General features: G+C 36.2%; 1 protein-coding gene across 1 annotated transcript in view; it reads right to left on the bottom strand.

Moving 5' to 3' along the window:
* LOC122817548 overlaps positions 1–22297 on the bottom strand; it is a 490005-nt gene that overhangs the window by 163570 nt on the left and 304138 nt on the right. The window contains exon 3 of the mRNA XM_044090583.1: positions 20176–20229. Coding sequence (XP_043946518.1) covers positions 20176–20229 — 54 coding nt within the window. The remainder of the gene's footprint in view (positions 1–20175; positions 20230–22297) is intronic.

Below are 22297 nucleotides of genomic sequence, written 5' to 3'. Positions count from 1 at the left end.
GGTCACTTACTCCTTTATATGTTTATGCTGTGGTCACTTACTTCTTTATATATTTATTCTGTGGTCACTTACTCCTTTGTATGTTTATTCTGTGGTCACTTACTCCTTTATATGTTTATTCTGTGGTCACTTACTCTTTTATACATTTATTCTGTGGTCACTTACTCCTTTATATGTTTATTCTGTGGTCACTTACTCCTTTATATGTTTATTCTGTGGTCACTTACTCCTTTATATGTTTATTCTGTGGTCACTTACTCCTTTATATGTTTATTCTGTGGTCACTTACTCCTTTATATGTTTATTCTGTGGTCACTTACTCCTTTATACATTTATTCTGTGGTCACTTACTTCTTTATATGTTTATTCTGTGGTCACTTACTCCTTTATGTGTTTATTCTGTGGTCACTTACTCCTTTATATGTTTATTCTGTGGTCACTTACTCCTTTATATGTTTATTCTGTGGTCACTTACTCCTTTATATGTTTATTCTGTGGTCACTTACTCCTTTATATGTTTATTCTGTGGTCACTTACTCCTTTATATGTTTATTCTGTGGTCACTTACTCCTTTATATGTTTATTCTGTGGTCACTTACTCCTTTATATGTTTATTCTGTGGTCACTTACTCCTTTATATGTTTATTCTGTGGTCACTTACTCCTTTATATGTTTATTCTGTGGTCACTTACTCCTTTATACATTTATTCTGTGGTCACTTACTCCTTTATATGTTTATTCTGTGGTCACTTACTCCTTTATATGTTTATTCTGTGGTCACTTACTCTTTTATACATTTATTCTGTGGTGACTTACTCCTTTATATGTTTATTCTGTGGTCACTTCTTTATATGTTTATTCTGTGGTCACTTACTCCTTTATATGTTTATTCTGTGGTCACTTACTCCTTTATACATTTATTCTGTGGTCACTTACTCCTTTATATGTTTATTCTGTGGTCACTTACTCCTTTATATGTTTATTCTGTGGTCACTTACTCCTTTATACAATTATGATGTGGTCACTTACTCCTTTATATGTTTATTCTGTGGTGACATACTCCTTTATATGGTTATTCTGTGGTCACTTACTCCTTTATATGTTTATTCTGTGGTGACATACTCCTTTATATGGTTATTCTGTGGTCACTTACTCCTTTATACATTTATTCTGTGGTCACGTACTTCTTTATATGTTTATTCTGTGGTCACTTACTCCTTTATGTGTTTATTCTGTGGTCACTTACTCCTTTATATGTTTATTCTGTGGTCACTTCTTTATATTTTTATTCTGTGGTCACTTACTCTTTTATACATTTATTCTGTGGTTGCTTACTCCTTTATATGTTTATTCTGTGGTCACTTACTCCTTTATGTGTTTATTCTGTGGTCACTTACTCTTTTATACATTTATTCTGTGGTCACTTACTCCTTTATATGTTTATTCTGTGGTCACTTACTCCTTTATATGTTTATTCTGTGGTCACTTACTCCTTTATATGTTTATTCTGTGGTCACTTACTCCTTTATATGTTTATTCTGTGGTCACTTACTCCTTTATATGTTTATTCTGTGGTCACTTACTCCTTTATACATTTATTCTGTGGTCACTTACTCCTTTATATGTTTATTCTGTGGTCACTTACTTCTTTATATGTTTATTCTGTGGTCACGTACTCCTTTATACAACAATTCTGTGGTCACTTACTCCTTTATATATTTATTCTGTGGTCACTTACTCCTTTATATGTTTATTCTGTGGTCACTTACTCCTTTATACATTTATTCTGTGGTCACTTACTCCTTTATATGTTTATTCTGTGGTCACTTACTCCTTTATATGTTTATTCTGTGGTCACTTACTCCTTTATATGTTTATTCTGTGGTGACATACTCCTTTATATGGTTATTCTGTGGTCACTTACTCCTTTATACATTTATTCTGTGGTCACATACTTCTTTATATGTTTATTCTGTGGTCACTTACTTCTTTATATGTTTATTCTGTGGTCACTTACTCCTTTATATGTTTATTCTGTGGTCACTTACTCCTTTATATGTTTATTCTGTGGTCACTTACTCCTTTATATGTTTATTCTGTGGTCACTTACTCCTTTATATGTTTTTTCTCTGGTCACTTACTCCTTTATATGTTTATTCTGTGGTCACTTACTCCTTTATGTGCTTATTCTGTGGTCACTTACTCCTTTATATGTTTATTCTGTGGTCACTTACTCCTTTATATGTTTATTCTGTGGTCACTTACTCCTTTATACATTTATTCTGTGGTCACTTACTCCTTTATATGTTTATTCTGTGGTCACTTACTCCTTTATATGTTTATTCTGTGGTCACTTACTCCTTTATATGTTTATTCTGTGGTCACTTACTCCTTTATATGTTTATTCTGTGGTCACTTACTCTTTTATACATTTATTCTGTGGTCACTTACTCCTTTATATGTTTATTCTGTGGTCACTTACTCCTTTATATGTTTATTCTGTGGTCACTTACTCCTTTATACATTTATTCTGTGGTCACTTACTCCTTTATATGTTTATTCTGTGGTCACTTACTCCTTTATATGTTTATTCTGTGGTCACTTACTCCTTTATATGTTTATTCTGTGGTCACTTACTTTTTTATATGTTTATTCTGTGGGCACTTACTCCTTTATATGTTTATTCTGTGGTCATGTACTCCTTTATATGTTTATTATGTGGTCACTTATTCCTTTATTTTTATTCTGTGTTCACTTACTCCTTTATATGTTTATTCTGTGGTCACTTACTCCTTTATATGTTTATTCTGTGGTCACTTACTCCTTTATGTGTTTTCTGTGGTCACTTACTCCTTTTTATTTTATTCTGTGGTCACTTACTCCTTCATGTGTTTATTCTGTGGTCACTTACTCCTTTATATGTTTATTCTGTGGTCACTTACTCCTTTATGTGTTTATTCTGTGGTCACTTACTCCTTTATATGTTTATTCTGTGGTCACTTACTCTTTTATACATTTATTCTGTGGTCACTTACTCCTTTATATGTTTATTCTGTGGTCACTTACTCCTTTATATGTTTATTCTGTGGTCACTTACTCCTTTATGTGTTTATTCTGTGGTCACTTACTCCTTTATATGTTTATTCTGTGGTCACTTACTCCTTTATATGTTTATTCTGTGGTCACTTACTCCTTTATATGTTTATTATGTGGTCACTTACTCCTTTATGTGTTTATTCTGTGAACACTTACTCCTTTATACATTTATTCTGTGGTCACTTACTCCTTTATATGTTTATTCTGTGGTCACTTACTCCTTTATATGTTTATTCTGTGGTCACGTACTCCTTTATATAATTATTCTGTGGTCACTTACTCCTTTATATTTTTTTTCTCTGGTCACTTACTCCTTTATATGTTTATTCTGTGGTCACTTACTCCTTTATGTGTTTATTCTGTGGTCAATTACTCCTTTATATGTTTATTCTGTGGTCACTTACTTCTTTATATGTTTATTCTGTGGTCACTTACTCCTTTATATGTTTATTCTGTGGTCACTTACTCCTTTATATGTTTATTCTGTGGTCACTTACTCCTTTATATGTTTATTCTGTGGTCACTTACTCCTTTATATGTTTATTCTGTGGTCACTTACTCCTTTATGTGTTTATTCTGTGGTCACTTTCTCCTTTATATGTTTATTCTGTGGTCACTTACTTTTTTATACATTTATTCTGTGGTCACTTACTCCTTTATATGTTTATTCTGTGGTCACTTACTCCTTTATGTTTATTCTGTGGTCACTTACTCCTTTATATGTTTATTCTGTGGTCACTTACTCCTTTATATGTTTATTCTGTGGTCACTTACTCCTTTATGTGTTTATTCTGTGGTCACTTACTCCTTTATATGTTTATTCTGTGGTCACATACTCCTTTATATGTTTATTCTGTGGTCACTTATTCTTTTATACATTTATTCTGTGGTCACTTACTCCTTTATATGTTTATTCTGTGGTCACTTACTCCTTTATGTGTTTATTCTGTGGTCACTTATTCCTTTATATGTTTATTCTGTGGTTACTTCTTTATATGTTTATTCTGTGGTCACGTACTCCTTTATATGTTAATTCTGTGGTCACCTACTCCTTTATATGTTTATTCTGTGGTCCCTTACTCCTTTATACATTTATTCTGTGGTCACTAACTCCTTTATATGTTTATTCTGTGGTCACTTACTCCTTTATATGTTTATTCTGTGGTCACTTACTCCTTTATACATTTATTCTGTGGTCACTTACTCCTTTATATGTTTATTCTGTGGTCACTTACTCCTTTATATGTTTATTCTGTGGTCACTTACTCCTTTATATGTTTTTTCTCTGGTCACTTACTCCTTTATATGTTTATTCTGTGGTCACTTACTCCTTTATGTGTTTATTCTGTGGTCAATTACTCCTTTATATGTTTATTCTGTGGTCACTTACTTCTTTATATGTTTATTCTGTGGTCACTTACTCTTTTATACATTTATTCTGTGGTCACTTACTCCTTTATATGTTTATTCTGTGGTCACTTACTCCTTTATATGTTTATTCTGTGGTCACTTACTCCTTTATATGTTTATTCTGTGGTCACTTACTCCTTTATATGTTTATTCTGTGGTCACTTACTCCTTTATATGTTTATTCTGTGGTCACTTACTCCTTTATATGTTTATTCTGTGGTCACTTACTCCTTTATATGTTTATTCTGTGGTCACTTACTCCTTTATGTGTTTATTCTGTGGTCACTTACTCCTTTATATGTTTATTCTGTGGTCACTTACTCCTTTATGTGTTTATTCTGTGGTCACTTACTCTTTTATATGTTTATTCTGTGGTCACTTCTTTATATTTTTATTCTGTGGTCACTTACTCCTTTATATGTTTATTCTGTGGTCACTTACTCCTTTATATGTTTATTCTGTGGTCACTTACTCCTTTATGTGTTTATTCTGTGGTCACTTACTCCTTTATATGTTTATTCTGTGGTCACGTACTCTTTTATACATTTATTCTGTGGTCACTTACTCCTTTATACATTTATTCTGTGGTCACTTACTCCTTTATATGTTTATTCTGTGGTCACTTACTCCTTTATGTGTTTATTCTGTGGTCACTTACTCCTTTATGTGTTTATTCTGTGGTCACTTACTCCTTTATATGTTTATTCTGTGGACCCTTACTCCTTTATATGTTTATTATGTGGTCACTTACTCCTTTATGTGTTTATTCTGTGAACACTTACTCCTTTATACATTTATTCTGTGGTCACTTACTCCTTTATATGTTTATTCTGTGGTCACTTACTTCTTTATATGTTTATTCTGTGGTCACGTACTCCTTTATACAACAATTCTGTGGTCACTTACTCCTTTATATGTTTTTTCTCTGGTCACTTACTCCTTTATATGTTTATTCTGTGGTCACTTACTCCTTTATGTGCTTATTCTCTGGTCACTTACTCCTTTATATATTTATTCTGTGGTCACTTACTTCTTTATATGTTTATTCTGTGGTCACTTACTCCTTTATACATTTATTCTGTGGTCACTTACTCCTTTATATGTTTATTCTGTGGTCACTTACTCCTTTATATGTTTATTCTGTGGTCACTTACTCCTTTATATGTTTATTCTGTGGTCACTTACTCCTTTATATGTTTATTCTGTGGTCAATTACTCCTTTATATGTTTATTCTGTGGTCACTTACTCCTTTATATGTTTATTCTGTGGTCACTTACTCCTTTATACATGTATTCTGTGGTCACTTTCTCCTTTATATGTTTATTCTGTGGTCACTTACTCCTTTATACATTTATTCTGTGGTCACTTACTCCTTTATATGTTTATTCTGTGGTCACTTACTCCTTTATATGTTTATTCTGTGGTCACTTACTCCTTTATACATTTATTCTGTGGTCACTTACTCCTTTATATGTTTATTCTGTGGTCACTTACTCCTTTATATGTTTATTCTGTGGTCACTTACTCCTTTATATGTTTATTCTGTGGTCACTTACTCCATTATATGTTTATTCTGTGATCACTTACTCTTTTATGTGTTTATTCTGTGGTCACTTATTCCTTTATATGTTCTGTGGTCACCTACTCCTTTATATGTTTATTCTGTGGTCACTTACTCCTTTATATGTTTATTCTGTGGTCACTTACTCTTTTATACATTTATTCTGTGGTCACTTACTCCTTTATATGTTTATTCTGTGGTCACTTACTCCTTTATATGTTTATTCTGTGGTCACTTACTCTTTTATACATTTATTCTGTGGTCACTTACTCCTTTATATGTTTATTCTGTGGTCACTTACTCCTTTATGTGTTTATTCTGTGGTCACTTACTCCTTTATATGTTTATTCTGTGGTCACTTACTCCTTTATATGTTTATTCTGTGGTCACTTACTCCTTTATATGTTTATTCTGTGGTCACTTACTCCTTTATATGTTTATTCTGTGGTCACTTACTCCTTTATATGTTTATTCTGTGGTCACTTACTCTTTTATACATTTATTCTGTGGTCACTTACTCCTTTATATGTTTATTCTGTGGTCACTTACTCCTTTATATGTTTATTCTGTGGTCACTTACTCCTTTATATGTTTATTCTGTGGTCACTTACTCCTTTATGTGTTTATTCTGTGGTCACTTACTCCTTTATATGTTTATTCTGTGGTCACTTACTTCTTTATATGTTTATTCTGTGGTCACTTACTCCTTTATATGTTTATTCTGTGGTCACTTACTCCTTTATATGTTTATTCTGTGGTCACTTACTCCTTTATACATTTATTCTGTGGTCACTTACTCCTTTATATGTTTATTCTGTGGTCACTTACTCCTTTATGTGTTTATTCTGTGGTCACTTACTCCTTTATATGTTTATTCTGTGGTCACTTACTCCTTTATATGTTTATTCTGTGGTCACTTACTCTTTTATACATTTATTCTGTGGTCACTTACTCCTTTATATGTTTATTCTGTGGTCACTTACTCCTTTATACATTTATTCTGTGGTCACTTACTCCTTTATATGTTTATTCTGTGGTCACTTACTCCTTTATATGTTTATTCTGTGGTCACTTACTCCTTTATACATTTATTCTGTGGTCACTTACTCCTTTATAAATGTATTCTGTGGTCACTTTCTCCTTTATATGTTTATTCTGTGGTCACTTACTTTTTTATACATTTATTCTGTGGTCACTTACTCCTTTATATGTTTATTCTGTGGTCACTTCTTTATATGTTTATTCTGTGGTCACTTACTCCTTTATATGTTTATTCTGTGGTCACTTACTCCTTTATACAATTATTCAGTGGTCACTTACTCCTTTATATGTTTATTCTGTGGTCACTTACTCCTTTATATGTTTATTCTGTGGTCACTTACTCCTTTATACATTTATTCTGTGGTCACTTACTCCTTTATATGTTTATTCTGTGGTCACTTACTCCTTTATATGTTTATTCTGTGGTCACTTACTCCTTTATGTGTTTATTCTGTGGTCACTTACTCCTTTATATGTTTATTCTGTGGTCACTTACTCCTTTATGTGTTTATTCTGTGGTCACTTACTCCTTTATATGTTTATTCTGTGGTCACTTACTCCTTTATATGTTTATTCTGTGGTCACTTACTCCTTTATACATTTATTCTGTGGTCACTTACTCCTTTATATGTTTATTCTGTGATCACTTACTCCTTTATATGTTTATTTTGTGGTCACTTACTTTGTTATGTGTTTATTCTGTGGTCACTTACTCCTTTATATATTTATTCTGTGGTCACTTACTCTTTTACATTTATTCTGTGGTCACTTACTCCTTTATATGTTTATTCTGTGGTCACTTACTCTTTTATACATTTATTCTGTGGTCACTTACTCCTTTATATGTTTATTCTGTGGTCACTTACTCCTTTATATGTTTATTCTGTGGTCACTTACTCCTTTATATGTTTATTCTGTGGTCACTTACTCCTTTATATGTTTATTCTGTGGTCACTTACTCTTTTATACATTTATTCTGTGGTCACTTACTCCTTTATATGTTTATTCTGTGGTCACTTACTCCTTTATATGTTTATTCTGTGGTCACTTACTCCTTTATGTGTTTATTCTGTGGTCACTTACTCCTTTATATGTTTATTCTGTGGTCACTTACTCCTTTATATGTTTATTCTGTGGTCACTTACTCCTTTATATGTTTATTCTGTGGTCACTTACTCTTTTATACATTTATTCTGTGGTCACTTACTCCTTTATATGTTTATTCTGTGGTCACTTACTCCTTTATATGTTTATTCTGTGGTCACTTACTTACTCTTTTATACATTTATTTTGTGGTCACTTACTTTTTATATGTTTATTCTGTGGTGAGTTACTTCTTTATATGTTTATTCTGTGGTCACTTACTTCTTTATATGTTTATTCTGTGGTCACTTACTCCTTTATATGTTTATTCTGTGGTCACTTACTCCTTTATATGTTTATTCTGTGGTCACTTACTCTTTTATAGGTTTATTCTGTGGTCACTTACTCTTTTATACATTTATTCTGTGGTCACTTACTACTTTATATGTTTATTCTGTGGTCACTTACTCCTTTATATGTTTATATTGTGGTCACTTACTCTTTTCTATGTTTATTCTGTGGTCACTTACTGTTTTATACTTTTATTATGTGGTCACTTACTCTTTTATATGTTTATTATGTGATCACTTACTCTTTTATACATTTATTCTGTGGTCACTTACTACTTAAACTGATTTTCTGTATGGGAGCTTTTCTCAGATCTTCATTGAAAAGGATAACCGTCCAATTAGGGTACCCCAGGTAAGAAACATGAACTACAATAAAATAAATGTCTCTGGAAATGCTGTGGATGTAGGAGAGACAATGATGGCATGCTGCAGTGAGATGGCTATGAAAGGGTCACAAATCCTTTGGTTATCACCATCTAAGATGTTCCTGTATGATAAGCAGCTGAGTGTTTTGTAAGCAGTCTGAATGCATCCTCTACAAAAAATTTACTTGGATGACACCCCCTTTATCTTAGAATGTTACCAATATCATGTTATTTCTTGAAGACAGAAGACTAAGTATTTGTCCTGCAAATTGAACTGATGGCCTGGGCTGCTATGTTGAAGAGCATCTGTGATGAGCAGTGGCCAAAGTGATGCCTTAGATAGTTAGCAAAAGTAGATCTTTCTCAGTGTTTCAACATCTTGAAATGTTCGGATGTGTAAGTCTTTCATGAATATCCATGCCTGCCTGCTTTAGTGCATGAAGGAGAACCCACCCTTAATATCTCATATTTCAATTCACATCTTGGATTAAAATAACTCAGCAGCTCAAGCAAGATCTTTCTCACTGCTTTACCTAATCACTCATACATCAGGCTTCCCAGTTAGATAGACATGTAGGTCACTTAAAACAAACCTGTTTCCTTAAAGTCATGGGGTAACGTGGGGTAGCATATGATTCCAAGACTGACAATATATAGATCACTTAACAATGAACCTGTTTCCTTAACGACATGGGGTAAAATGAAATAGCATATTCTCTGCACACTGTGAATATGTAGGTCATTTAATAATTAACCTGTTTCCTTAATGACAGGGGGTAACATTGGGCATCATATAATCCCCAGACTGTGACTATATAGGTCACTTAACAAATGTGCATCTTTAATGATATGGGGTAAAATGAGATACATAGGATTCCCAGAGTGGGAATATGTAGCTCATTTAACAATGAATCGGTTTCCTTAATTACATGGGGTAACATAGGCTACATAGGATTCCCAGGCTGTAAGTATGTAGGACACTTAATAATGAACCTGTTTCTTTAATGACATGGGGTAATATGAAATTGCATATGATCCTCACACTGTGAATATGTAGGTCACTTAATAATGAACCAATCTCCTTACTGACACAGGGTGACATGGGGTGACATAGGATCCCCGTGATTACCCAGGAGGCCTCAGGATAGATAGGTAATGAAACTACCATTCATATCCAGAGCTCATGTCTAGCTCTTAAGCATAATCCCAGTTGTGGCACTGCATCAAGACTGGACTGCAGGAAGCTGTGCGTCTTCAGCATGTCTTCCCCCTCAGAATGTATGCAATACTCGCTGTGGATGCAGACAAGGGGGACCACAGAAGAAGACTGTTTAACTACAGCATATAAAATATTCTCCAGCACATGTTATATGCACTCCCAAATCACTACTGCGATAGGTACAAATCATTTGCAGGTCTTATTGTAACACAGAAGTCTCTAACTCCTACCTTCATTTTGATAGTGGGCATCCTTTTCATCAGAAAAAAGGTATACTAAAGGGACAGTTTATTAGGGCATCCAGGATGTGCAGTACAGAACAACTATTTACTCAAGAAATGTATTTTTTTTTTAATTTATTTTTAGAAAGAGGTTACCCTACGCACCTTGTTAATAATGTAGCAGAAGAGGTTATAACTAATAGAAGAAGTAAATATTTTCCTCTACTGGGTTTAGGTGCAGAGAAGAGCAGTCATGTACAACAAGAGGCCCAATTTGAGACACATAATGTATTTATACAAACCTTTAGTAAGGACTCACTACAAGTTGAAAAAATAGTGTCAAGGTACTGGCCAGTTTTAACATTACAGGAAGACCTCAATGAGCTAGTATCTGACAAACCCAAATTTGTGAACAGGAGGAACGTTACCCTTAAGGGATTATTTGAAAGGCAGCTTCACACGAGTCACACACAATCTAACCCTAGATTAGGTACATACAAATGTGGGGCATGCAAGCAATGTTCATATATAATTAATGACAACAGCTTGCATATTGCCTCAAGGAATTTTAAAGTTAAATCAACAGGACATAACAACTGTGGGACTAAAGGAGTGGTTTACCTCGGAATATGTACCCAATGTCTCAGTTTTTACATTGATGAAACTGAGAGGTCTTTGAGGAAAAGAATTTATGAGCATTTGTATGATGTTGGAAAAGAGAAATAAACTAATGCCTTTTATAAGCACTCCTTAAAATGTCCAAACATGCAGTTAAATTTATGGTTTTAGAACAAGCAATACAGAACCCAAGAGGGGGCGACTGGGAAACATCACTGGAATACAAAGAACTGTTGTGGCAATTAAAGTTAAATGTCACAAGGCCCCCAGGGCTCACTGATAATATTAGCATTAGTAGTGTACTAAAAATTAGAAGGGCTAGATTATAGCAACAATGTTTTTATATATGCATATTTGCACAATATTACAGTTTACTGCATTACATTTATTGCATATGTAATTATTAATTATTAATAATTTATAATTGTTATAAGCTGTATTTATTCTGCACTTCCACTTTATGGTATATGTGAATGTGGAGTTAGTTTTTCACAGGAATATTTAAGATGTTTTATTTTGAGTATGAATTTTAAGGTTTTTTAATAATATTTTAATAATTATACCTTATTAGTACATGAACATAAATTACTTTGAGTTATATGCATTTTAACATATTGTATGTTACAGATATTGTTCGTATACTAGGTTTTAGTATAAGCTTTTTACTTCAAGATACCTTTAAGAATATAATTGATTAAATATGTTGTTCCAATTAATTACAGGTCAGGTGAACAGCAAATGACTATATAAAGCATTGGGGTTTCTTAACATGCATCTTGATAAAGCCTGGTATTAACCAGGCGAAAGCGCTCGATTTTATTTGGATTGCTGTTCGTTTTTTCATCTTTGTCACGTCTATTAAAGACAGTTTTCAGTATACTTCATTGGTCGGTGGTCTTTTACTGTGGAATTATCTAATTTCTTGGTTTTGTGACTAACTGTGACTTTGCGTTTCACTTAATAATGAACCAATCTCCTTACTGACACAGGGTGACATGGGGTGACATAGGATCCCCGTGATTACCCAGGAGGCCTCAGGATAGATAGGTAATGAAACTACCATTCATATCCAGAGCTCATGTCTAGCTCTTAAGCATAAGCCCAGTTGTGGCACTGCATCAAGACTGGACTGCAGGAAGCTGTGCGTCTTCAGCATGTCTTCCCCCTCAGAATGTATGCAATACTCGCTGTGGATGCAGACAAGGGGGACCACAGAAGAAGACTGTTTAGCTACAGCATATAAAATATTCTCCAGCACATGTTATATGCACTCCCAAATCACTACTGCGATAGGCACAAATCATTTGCAGGTCTTATTGTAACACAGAAGTCTCATATATTCTGTACCTCTGATCAGTGTCATTTTGTCCTCATTGGAATTTTCTTCAGGAGAGTATTGTACCAAAACATCTATACTGTCTGTTGACACTCCAGTATGTTTTCAGAGGTACACCCTATCCGAACATCTAAAAACGCTGATTCTTGGAATATGAAAGCACAGATATCTGCTACTGGACTCAATTTGAAGAAAAGTTGCTTGACCTGTAAAACATTTGGGCTGGCTTTCCCCTCAACACACCCTTTATGGAAACTGGTCTTTTAATAGACTTAGAAATATCATTTAAGGGTAAACTATTGACTCGTATATTCATGCAGCAGCCCTTACGAAAATCATTAAACAATGAAAATGGGTCTCCTGGGACACCACAGGGGCAGTCTCACTCAAACTTAAAATGAAATGGGTCCTTATTATGGCAACAGAGAACTGACTTTGTTTCTTTAAAAAAAATGTTACAGTAAGCAGCTGCCAGGCCCTCCCAAAGCTGATGGAATAATGGAGATTTAACAATGTCTGGTTTTGGCTTAGATTTAAGTTAGAAAAAGATTTCCCAGGTAACTTTACTAACAAAGATCTAATGTTCTGATGATATATTTTTTCCGAAGATGCATCAAAGTCAGACGTGTCAATGGCTGTTGCAAACTTAACTTAATAATTAATATTTTTAATGGTAAAACAGTTTCAAATCTGCTATATGTGTAGAGATGACAGAACTCACATTGTGAAACAGCCAGTCACCACCCTATTTGTGGCATTTAATAAGTTGTTTGACTAAAACCACACAACTAATATAAAATGTACAGAGGTTTGCTGTTCATATCTGGTACATTAGGCAGCCACCTATGACACCATTTAACTAGGAGTGTATTCCAGTGTTCAAACCTGTTGCAATCTATGGGGAAAGCTGATGTGATCCTAACAGTTATTCTAAGGAGTTTTGTGCTCCTTTAACATCCCATAATCTACATAATCCACAGGATAGCAAAGGAGCATGATATTGTTGGGGCTTCAGATGCATGGTGTGACCAGAGCGGAGAAGAGCAGCTGGTAGGGATACAATGATCTTGTGAGGAAAATTAAATTAATAACCACACTGTTCTCAGCCCCAGTACAAGCTACAATGACCTTCTCTGCATATATCCAAGCTTTATGAGCAGAGTTAAAGAAATGATAACCGTGTTGCCCTCAGTCCCCTTTTCAAGCCATAACAACCTTATGTGCACACCTCCGATGTTTGATTGCAAAGAAAATTAAAGAAAAACACTGTCTCCAGCACCTCACAAGCTACAATGCCTTCCTGCACACATCACCACTGGGCAGGGTCATTCTTAGACTAGGTGAGCTTCAGGAAAAAAAGGCAACGCCCAAGCCTGCACGAAAACTTACTTATGTAATCTGAGGTGTGAGGCCACCAGGTCCCCAGAAGGTCTAGAGCTCTAGATGATCAGGGATGCATTTTTTGCCTTGTTTTTCAAACATAATGACTTTGATATTTTTGCAATGAACGTGCAAATAAAAAGCAATTTTTGTTTTGCTGAGTAGGGAGCATCCCTGCAGCCCCACACTCTGCTAGAGCACCCACACTCCCTGTTATTTAAATACACCAAAGAAAGGGCCACACACTCCCTGTTACTTAAATATACCAATAATATACCAATGCTGTGCATGCAGAACACCATAGGTTCATAGATTCATAGGATGATACTAGGCTATTGGCCTGGAGGCCTTTATACGCCTAGCCAAGAATTTCACCCATGTTCCCTCAAAGTCAGCACCTGTTTCAACTGTCCAGCAGGGACACAGGTGAGATCCCAGGGAATATTTTCTGTTTCCCATCCAGTCATCCAGGTTCCTCTTAAAGAGGGCTAGTGAGGTACTTCGCTTGACATGGAGAGGTAGTCTATTCCACAGATGGGGGAGTCTTTGGGACACAAATCTATCTTGCCAACAGGTTCTATTAATGTCACAGACAAGGTTAAGGCCTTGCATGTGGGTTGTGTGAGTGGAGCTTGTCTTACAGATATGTAGCAACTCCATCAAGGGTGGGCCTGAAATGGCCTTGTATGCCAGACACAGGTCACCTCTCAGCAGTCTGTATGAGACTGAGTAGAGGGACAGTGCTTTTAGCCTATCTGTATAGGATAGGTGTTTAAGACCCTGGATTTTCCTGATTAGGGACTCCTGTGGTCTCTCCAACTGCTGCATGTGCTTGGCATGGTACATGCCGAAGGGGACATTGTATGCAATAATGGGTCTGATAAGGGAGGAGTACAAGGATGTTATGATCTCCTTGTTCCTGTATGAAATACCCTTATTTATAAGGTAGGCCACGTAGAAAGCCTTCCATACAATGGAGGCAATGTGGTGGTCAAATGTCAGGTTGCTATCAACCTGGCTGCCCAAGTCCTTCATTACTGATTCCATGCTTAGTACATTGTTATTAATGTGATAATTAGTGGGGATGACATTTTCCCCAAATGGGATAATGATGCATTTCTTGACATTCAGTTTGAGGCCATGTTCTGACACCAGGCATTAGCTTGGGTAAGTCCATCTTGGAGGATGTTCACATCACTAAGGGAATTTAGGACAGCACCCAGCTTGCAGCTATCTGCAAACTTTGTCAGCCAAAGACCACTGCTTTTGGCTTGCACCTCAGAAAAGTATATCCCAAACAGTAGAGGCTCCAAGACTGATCCTTGGGGTACACTGCTCATTATGAGTTTACTATTAGAGGTGTCTTCTTCTGATTTAACTGAATGGGTTCTATCAGTGAGCCAGCTAGCTACCCATCTGGTAACATACAGGTTTATGCCTAGCTGGGAGGGTTTATCTATTATGCCTGAGTCAGGAATAGTGTCAAAGGCTTTAACTAGGTCAAGGTAGACAGTGTGCACCATCTTCCCCTTGTCCATGGCTTTGGTGACTGTCTCAAAGAAGTCGACCAAGTTTAGTTGACCAGATGAACTATTGAGTGTCACTAAACTGGAACTCAAAACATCATAAAGATAACAGACGCACACAGCAGCATAAAGCATAATGTTGTTCCACCTAAAGATTGCAAAGCAGACAGTATTTCCGGGTCCACATCCCCCAACATGTCTTCATCTGCCCATTGTCATTTTCTAAATATTGTAACTCCAAGTCCTCATAAACTTAGTGAAAAGAGAAGCACAAATTAAAGAAAATCAGTACATTACACATAGAACAAACCACAGGAGACAAAGCAATACCTGAGCCACGGAAGCATTGACTCCAAGGCTGCCAAAGTGCACATGACACTGTGATCTAAGTACTGCAAACAGTGTTCCTGAATGTACAGGAAGTAGCATAAAATCACATGACACTTTAGGTGTGATCTAAGTACTGCAAACAGTGTTCCTGAATGTACAGGAAGTAGCATAAAATCACATGACACTTTAGGTGTGATCTAAGTACTGCAAACAGTGTTCCTGAATGTACAGGAAGTAGCATAAAATCACATGACACTTTAGGTGGGATCAAAGTACTGCAAACAGTGTTCCTGAATGTACAGGAAGTAGCATAAAATCACATGACACTTTAGGTGTGATCTAAGTACTGCAAACAGTGTTCCTGAATGTACAGTAAATAGTATAAAATCATCATTTCAGCCATATACAGACAAGCAAATAAAAAACTAACATTTCATAACTTGTAGAATATTATGCACCAAAATGTAGGTAGAAGTCAGCTATGGACTGTCAATACACAAACACCAAAGGCCAGTAAAATTACAAGAAATGAAATAGAGGGTAAGCGAGAGGAGAGGATGGGAAAAAGTGGGATGACAACAACAGATGAGGGGCTAGATGTAAACTGGCAAAAAATAGGTTAATAATATAGACTAAATGTCAAAAAGGAATTGAGGTGATATCAGAAGAGTAAGTGAAAAGGAATTGTATATTGGTGTCAAGAATGAAAATTCTTGAGCAAAGAAGTTTGAGAGGTATGCATGAAGGTGAGCTACAAATGGTTTGTTTAAATATAAAGTGCAAGATTTGCATGCAGTATGATGTAAGTTAGTGATTTTCTACACAGGCACCAAAGAGCCAGCCTTCATGTTGGTTAACAGACTTCACCATTACCAGAGGTGCCCTAGGTAAGTGATTAGTGAGTATCATCACAGCTTGTGAGAGAAGCTCTTGGAATATAAGAGCACTAGGTAAGTGATTAGCAAGTACCATCACAGCCTGTGAGAGAAGCTCTTGGAATATAAGAGCACTAGGTAAGTGATTAGCGAGTACCATCACTGCCTGTGAGAGAAGTTCTTGGAATATAAGAGCACTAGGTAAGTGATTAGCGAGTACCATCACAGCTCATGAGAGAAGCTCTTGGAATTTAAGAGCACTAGGTAAGTGATTATCGAGTACCATCACAGCCTGTGGGAGAAGCTCTTGGAATATAAGAGCACTAGGTAAGTGATTAGCGAGTACCATCACAGCTTGTGAGAGAAGCTCTTGGAATATAAGAGCACTAGGTAAGTGATTAGTGAGTACAATCACAGCCTGTGAGAGAAGCTCTTGGAATATAAGAGCACTAGGTAAGTGATTAGTGAGTACCATCACAGCTTGTGAGAGAAGCTCTTGGAATATAAGAGCACTAGGTAAGTGATTAGTGAGTACCTTCACAGCTTGTGAGAGAAGCTCTTGGAATATAAGAGCACTAGGTAAGTGATTAGCGAGTACCATCACTGCCTGTGAGAGAAGCTCTTGGAATATAAGAGCATGAGGTAAGTGATTAGTGAGTTACCACACAGCTCGTGAGAGAAGCTCTTGGAATATAAGAGCACTAGATAAGTGACTAGTGAGTACCATCACATTTTGTGAGAGAAGCTCTTGGAAAATAAGAGCACTAGGCAAGTGATTACCGAGTACCATCACAGCTCGTGAGAGAAGCTCTTGGAATATAAGAGCACTAGGTAAGTGATTAGTGAGTACCATCACAGCTCGTGAGAGAAGCTCTTGGAATATAAGAGCACTAGGTAAGTGATTAGCGAGTACCATCACAGCTCGTGAGAGAAGTTCTTGGAATATAAGAGCACTAGGTAAGTGATTAGCGAGTACCATCACAGCTCGTGAGAGAAACTCTTGGAATATAAGAGCACTAGGTAAGTGATTAGTGAGTACCATCACAGCTTGTGAGAGAAGCTCTTGGAATACAAAAGCACTAGGTAAGTGATTAGCGAGTACCATCACAGCTCATGAGAGAAGCTCTTGGAATATAAGAGCACTAGGTAAGTGATTAGTGAGTACCATCACAGCTTGTGAGAGAAGCTCTTGGAATATAAGAGCACTAGGTAAGTGATTAGTGAGTACTCACACAGCTCATGAGAGAAGCTCTTGGAATATAAGAGCACTAGGTAAGTGATTAGCAAGTACCATCACAGCTCGTGAGATAAGCTATTGGAATATAAGAGCACTAGGTAAGTGATTAGTGAGTGCCATCACAACTTGTGCGAGAAGCTCTTGGAATATAAGAGCACTAGGTAAGTGATTAGTGAGTACCATCACAGCTCGTGAGATAAGCTCTTGGAATATAAGAGCACTAGGTAAGTGATTAGTGAGTACCATCACAGCTCATGAGAGAAGCTCTTGGAATATAAGAGAACTAGGTAAGTGATTAGTGACTACCATCACAGCTCGTGAGATAAGCTCTTGGAATATAAGAGCACTAGGTAAGTGATTAGTGAGTACTCACACAGCTCATGAGAGAAGCTCTTGGAATATAAGAGCACTAGGTAAGTGATTAGCAAGTACCATCACAGCTCGTGAGATAAGCTATTGGAATATAAGAGCACTAGGTAAGTGATTAGTGAGTGCCATCACAGCTTGTGCGAGAAGCTCTTGGAATATAAGAGCACTAGGTAAGTGATTAGTGAGTACCATCACAGCTCGTGAGATAAGCTCTTGGAATATAAGAGCACTAGGTAAGTGATTAGTGAGTACCATCACAGCTCATGAGAGAAGCTCTTGGAATATAAGAGAACTAGGTAAGTGATTAGTGACTACCATCACAGCTCGTGAGAGAAGCTCTTGGAATATAAGAGCACTAGGTAAGTGATTAGTGAGTACCATCACAGCTCGTGAAAGAAGCTCTTGGAATATAAGAGCACTAGGTAAGTGATTAGTGAGTGCCATCACAGCTTGTGAGAGAAGCTCTTGGAATATAAGAGCACTAGGTAAGTGATTACTGAGTACCATCACAGCTCGTGAGAGAAGCTCTTGGAATATAAGAGCACTAGGTAAGTGATTAGTGAGTACCATCTCAGCTTGTGAGAGAAGCTCTTGGAATATAAGAGCACTAGGTAAGTGATTAGTGAGTACCATCACTGCCTGTGAGAGAAGCTTTTGGAATATAAGAGCACTAGGTAAGTGATTAGTGAGTACCATCACAGCTTGTGAGAGAAGCTCTTGGAATATAAGAGCACTAGGTAAGTGATTAGTGAGTACCATCACAGCTTGTGAGAGAAGCTCTTGGAATATAAGAGCACTAGGTAAGTGATTAGTGAGTACCATCACAGCTCGTGAGAGAAGCTCTTGGAATATAAGAGCACTAGGTAAGTGATTAGTGAGTACCATCACAGCTCGTGAGAGAAGTTCTTGGAATATAAGAGCACTAGGTAAGTGATTAGTGAATACTATCACAGCTCATGAGAGAAGCTCTTGGAATATATGAGCACTAGGTAAGTGATTAGCGAGTACCATCACAGCTCGTGAGAGAAGCTCTTGGAATATAAGAGTACTAGGTAATTGATTAGTGACTACCATCACAACTTGTGAGAGAAGCTCTTGGAATATAAAAGCACTAGGTAAGTGATTAGCGAGTACCATCACAGCTCGTGAGAGAAGCTCTTGGAATATAAGAGCACTAGGTAAGTGATTAGTGAGTGCTCAAACAGCTTATGAGAGAAGCTCTTGGAATATAAAAGCACTAGGTAAGTGATTAGCGAGTACCATCACAGCTTGTGAGAGAAGCTCTTGGAATATAAGAGCACTAGGTAAATGATTAGCGAGTACCATCACTGCCTGTGAGAGAAGCTCTTGGAATATAAGAGCACTAGGTGAGTGATTAGCGAGTACCATCACAGCTCGTGAGAGAAGCTCTTCCAATATAAGAGCACTAGGTAAGTGATTAGTGAGTACCATCACAGCTTGTGAAAGAAACTCTTTGAATATAAGAGCACTAGGTACGTGATTAGAGGGTACCCACACAGCTCGTGAGAGAAGCTCTTGGAATATATGAGCACTAGGTAAGTGATTAGCGAGTACCATCACAGCTTGTGAGAGAAGCTCTTGGAATATAAGAGCACTAGGTAATTGATTAGTAACTACCATCCCAGCTTGTGAGAGAAGCTTTTGGAATATAAGAGCACTAGGTAAGTGATTAGTGAGTACTCATACACCTTGTGAGAGAAGCTCTTGGAATATAAAAGCACTAGGTAAATGATTAGCGAGTACCATCACTGCCTGTGAGAGAAGCTCTTGGAATATAAGAGCACTAGGTAAGTGATTAGCGTGTACCATCACAGCTCGTGAGAGAAGCTCTTCCAATATAAGAGCACTAGGTAAGTGATTAGTGAGTACCATCACATCTCGTGAGAGAAACTCTTGGAATATAAGAGCACTGGGTAAGTGATTAGCGAGTACCCACACAGCTCGTGAGAGAAGCTCTTGGAATATAAGAGCACTAGGTAAGTGATTAGTGAGTACCTACACAGCTCGTGGGAGTAGCTTCTGGAATATAACAACTTCTCATAACTTTTAGCTATTAAGGCTGTAAAAGAATTTCCAAGACATCATTGCTGAGAGAAGCAGTCATATTACATTTTTCTAGCAAAATCAAAATCCTACCATGACTTGGGTTGCTGATTCTGTCATCGTTTACTGCAGTATAGTTAAAGGAATCTGGAAGAAAACACAAAATAAGTAGGAGAAAGTCTTGTTTTTCACTAAAGATCTAATACAATTTAATTTGTTGTCATAATCTATTGTATTAGACGTAATTTCATTTTACCTCTTACTGCAGGTTTTCTTATTGACTATAGCTATCTGGTTAATACATGTTTTCCAAGACTTATCTAAGTATGAAGTCAGAGTACTGAAGGCTGTATGAGTTGGAATTTACAAAGACATTGACTGAGGCATTTCTGTTATAATGCAGTGATTTAACAATGGAAATATACAGTGTTAGTCATGCACTTGCATTTCCTCTGACACTTTTTTTTGTCATGTTTTGTTACTCGAACCAAACCCTGCACTATGAATACTGTACTATAGTAATGTGGGTAGCCTGACTATACCCTGACTCTCTTGAAATCCTACCCTACAATAAACCTGTTCCCAAATTCCATAATGCCAAACTTCATCTCCTATCCTAAACTAAATAGCCATAAGCAACTATGTATTTTAGTACTCTATATCCCGCCAGGTAATAATGCTACAACCCTGGAAAACATTCTAAAGTGAATCTTACATACAATTTCTAATGAAAAGATAACGCTAGATGCCATTAATTTTCATTGGCAGATTATCTCAACAAAATAAACATCAACTAGCCTTAACCTATGTGGATTGACTCAACTAATTTCCTCCCCCACACATTATAATTTTTCCAAAAACAGTGGCTCAGTTATTGACTAGATATTGATGTCCAATTCCCCTAAGTATGTCTCCAATAACCCCTCTCTGATTCCCTCAGTGATGACCTCCCTGCATATGTGAACAGACTCAGTACCTATAGTGTCAAGCAACACTTACTTAGAACTTCCTGCAACCTCATTAATCTTTACCCTGACTTATTTAACAGAATTCTAAGCTCCTTTAACTGGTCCATCCTGAAAAATATTCCATTTGATGAAGTTGTGCACAAATTTAACTCACGTTTCCAGAAAACCCTCAATAGTCTGGCTCCATCTAGGACAAAAAGAATAACAAATAAACATAGTCATTGGTTACACACTTAAAGATGGTACCTAATGTATGAAAGAGCTAGATTTTGGAAAGAAGTGGTTAAAATGTAGATCTCCCCAAAACCTGCAACACTTTAACAAACTAACTAACCATACTAAAAGACAGATTATTCCAGACAAGAAAATCTATGTCAGTAAGCCCTTAAAAAAGCAGTCTTCCAACCTTAAAATATTCTGGTCTTCTATTAATAACAACATTCCACCTTCCTAATCCGGCCCCACATATCACTCTCTCTGAAACAGATGCACATTTTAGCACACATTTTTATAGAAAGCATTAAAACCCTTACAAAAAACTGTTCTTCCAACAATCCTGACATGCCCTCTCCTCAGACAGCAAATACCCTCTATTTCACCCTAAAAGCCATCCCAACCTCCTACATCAAACCACTTCTTAAACTGAAACCCTGTTCTCCTTCAGTAGATAATGTCCCAGCAGAATACTTCCAGCTGGCTGCCACTTCTGTAGCCTACCCTGTGTCTATTCTAATTAGCAGATCTATCAAGGAATCATATGTTCCTTCTCTATGGAAAAAAAGTCATCATCTCCCTTTATAACCTATTTTACACCTATCACCATATTATTTTATTTATTTAAAAAAGCAAAAAAAAGTGTTTTAATAATGTTTTAATAATGCTTTACTAATGTTTCTATTTTTCGTCTTTTTAAAGTTTACTTGATTTAAAATTTACATGATTATTACCTTTTACTTTTTACTGCTTTGTGAACACATATTTCCAACTGCTTTGTAGTCATATATTTTACTAGTTGTTTCTTTCTGACATATTTATTTAAGTCACAAGATGGTGCTATTCACATATTTATCTATTTAGCCACATTACCTATGGAAACATTGTTATATTATATTTTAATGTATTCAGTTTTATACATTTGGATGATCTTTTAATAGCCATAAGAGAAATTAATTTAACAAATATCTAACTGAGCTCTTCCAGTGATGTTTTAATGGTTTAAACATTTGTTTTTCTGATTGTTTAATTCA

This window comes from Protopterus annectens, chromosome 13.part0 (genome assembly GCF_019279795.1).
Source record: "Protopterus annectens isolate FY-2018-M chromosome 13.part0, PAN1.0, whole genome shotgun sequence".
NCBI classification, from domain to species: Eukaryota; Metazoa; Chordata; order Ceratodontiformes; family Protopteridae; genus Protopterus; species Protopterus annectens.
Note: the sequence above shows the minus strand (reverse complement) of the source record. Positions and strands in the feature narration are given on the sequence as shown.